The sequence below is a fragment of the Asparagus officinalis genome, chromosome 5, assembly GCF_001876935.1.
Source record: "Asparagus officinalis chromosome 5, Aspof.V1, whole genome shotgun sequence".
Lineage (NCBI taxonomy): Eukaryota > Viridiplantae > Streptophyta > Magnoliopsida > Asparagales > Asparagaceae > Asparagus > Asparagus officinalis.
In genome coordinates, this window is record NC_033798.1 from 40,133,810 (window position 1) to 40,136,325 (window position 2,516).

The 2,516-nt window shown below is 32.7% G+C and overlaps 1 protein-coding gene across 1 annotated transcript; it reads right to left on the bottom strand.

Moving 5' to 3' along the window:
- On the bottom strand, positions 372-2,207 carry LOC109841739. Its single transcript, XM_020410682.1, has 4 exons — positions 1,778-2,207; positions 1,363-1,615; positions 1,148-1,278; positions 372-490 (listed from the first exon to the last, which is right to left on the bottom strand). Exons 1-4 carry the CDS (start codon positions 2,205-2,207, stop codon positions 372-374), a joined length of 933 nt encoding a protein of 310 aa, XP_020266271.1.

The window sequence follows — 2,516 nt, forward strand, 5'->3', positions numbered from 1 at the left end:
CTAGGATTTCCATTTGTTGTTCTCTTTTGGACTGACACAATTATAAGTTGGGCGTTTTTCGTTTGCCCTAATTCAGTAAAAGATCGAATAGTTAATAAAGATTTCAACTTTTTTTTTGAGAAAAAGGATGTATTACCAACATAGTAATCCAACCAGCTAAATTAAATAAAAGTGGTTGTTACAAAAAAAGTATTCATCCCCAACCAAGAATGAATACCCTGGAATATCAGAGTTTTACAGTAAACTTCACCTAAACTCTTCTCCCCCTAGCAATTGATAACAAAATATCAAAAACTGTATCAAAAGACCAACCCAAATACATTTTTTCCTATTTAGATCACAAAAGCAGACTTCTTTCTTGAGCTTAGTCTTCATTCCAGCAAATCAATCACCCTCCCAGCTGTGCAAACAGAAGAGATTCCAGCAACTGAAGCAGCTTTTTTCCTCCTCCTCTCTTGTAGTCTAGCTGCACGATCAGATATTTGAGAACCTATCCAAAATTTTGCAAAAGTCAAAATTTTGTTCAAAAGTTCTAATGATCTCCTTTTCTTATTTGAAAAAATTCTATCATTTCTTTCCTGCCAAATACACCATATAAGAGAACAAAGAATCACATCTCTCTCTATGTTCCCACAATCATACTTCTCATCACTCCATTTCTTCCAAATATCTTTTAAAGAAGATAAATTGAAATCTTTCTTGATATTCAATTTAAACTGGACAGATCTCCAAATTGAGTATACAAACTCACATTTAACAAAAAGATGAAGATGATTTTCCTCCTCCTTGGAACAAAAACAACACAACACATCCATATGAACACCTTTCTTTACTAAATTCTTTTTCGTGTTTAAACCACTTCTTAAAGCCAACCAAACCAGAAATTTCACTTTTAGAGGAACAGAAAGCTTCCAAAGATTTAAGCAGTCATACATTAAGCCTCCATCAATAAGAAAATGATAATATGATTTAACAGTAAACTTGTCTTTTGCTTCCCAAATCCACTTTCTCTTATCCTCCCTGTGAACAAAATTAATAAGCATAATATTGTTCAACATATCATAATATTGAAATACCAGATTTCTTGTCAACTGTTTTTGAAATTTAATATCCCAAATCTATTCATTATTTAATTTTTTCCTCAAACTGGTAATAGTAGCATAAGAGAATGATGCAATGTTATAAAGAGAAGGAAGCATAGAAGCCAGAGTATTTGCACATGTCCATTTATCAAGCCAATAAAGAGTTTTATTTCCATTCCCCACATCTACACAAGTACTGCATAAAAAGCTATCAACATTAATAAATATATTCCTCCAGAAATGAGATAGGGATCTTTTGTCAGAACAAAAATAATCTGACCAGTTTTTATTCTCAAAATACTTGTAGAAACTTATTTGTTTCCATAGATCCATCTTATCATCAAACCATTTCCAAATCCATTTTCCCAACAAAGCTTTATTCATAGTTCTCAAATTTATAATACCTAAGCCACCTAGCTTTTTGGGTCTGCAAATCTCTTCACATTTAACCAAGTTAGAAGAATTCTTGTGTTCCAAAGAGCCAGTCCATAAAAATCTTCTCCTCATCATATCAATTTTATCAATAAGCCACCCTGGGAATAAGAAAAAAGACATCCAAAAAATTGGCATAGAGGACAAAACTGCATTAACAAGCACTAATCTTTCTCCCCTTGATAAAGACTTTCCTTTCCATAAGGTTAATCTTCTTTCAAACTTATCAATAATAGGAGACCAATCCTCTTTTTTTAATTTACCAGGCCTCAAAGGAACTCCAAGATAAGTGATAGGAAAACTTCCACTTTTACAATTTAACATGCCAGCCAGATTATGCTGCAAGATCTCATTATCTTCAAGAGCAATGAGCAAACTCTTGTTGAAGTTTATTTTTAATCCAGATGCTAATTCAAAACAGTATAAGATCAGTTTCAGGACTGTAAGCTGCTTTCTTTTGTTTTTACAAAAAACTAAAGTATCATCAGCATATTGAAGGCAGCAAACCTTCTGGGACATATTAATAGGACCCAATCGTTCTATAAGAGATGCTTCAGCTGCTAAATTCAACATACTGGTAAAAGCATCAGCTGCCAAAACAAACAAAAGAGGAGATAGAGGATCACCTTGTCGAACTCCTCTTTTAGACATAATCCAACTACCAATTTTTCCATTTGTGTTAATGGCAGACATACCTCCTTTTAGGCATACATTCACCTAATTTAACCATTTACTTCCAAATTGTTTTGCCTTCAAAACATCCAAAAGAAAGTTCCAATCTAGCATATCATAAGCTTTCACAAAATCTAACTTTAAAAGTATTCCTCCTTTTCTATTATTTTGAAAACAATCATTAATAATTTCCTGACCAGCAGCTACCCCATCAATCAGAAATCTGTTTTTTATAAAACCTTACTGAACATGATCAATAAGAAGTTCCAGCTTGGGATTCAATCTGTTAGTCAACACTTTTGTAATTATTTTGTAGACCACATTAAGTAA

What these genes read in the sequence shown, in the direction of transcription:
- LOC109841739 (XM_020410682.1), bottom strand. Translation starts at nt 2,207, where the DNA reads ATGTCTGCCATTAACACAAATGGAAAAATTGGTAGTTGGATTATGTCT. An exon ending in TATTTTGAGAATAAAAACTG is followed by an intron (nt 1,279 to 1,362) that starts GTCAGATTATTT and finishes CTTTTTATGCAG; the next exon opens with TACTTGTGTAGATGTGGGGA. An exon ending in CTCTTATGCTACTATTACCA is followed by an intron (nt 491 to 1,147) that starts GTTTGAGGAAAA and finishes AATTTTGGATAG; the next exon opens with GTTCTCAAATATCTGATCGT.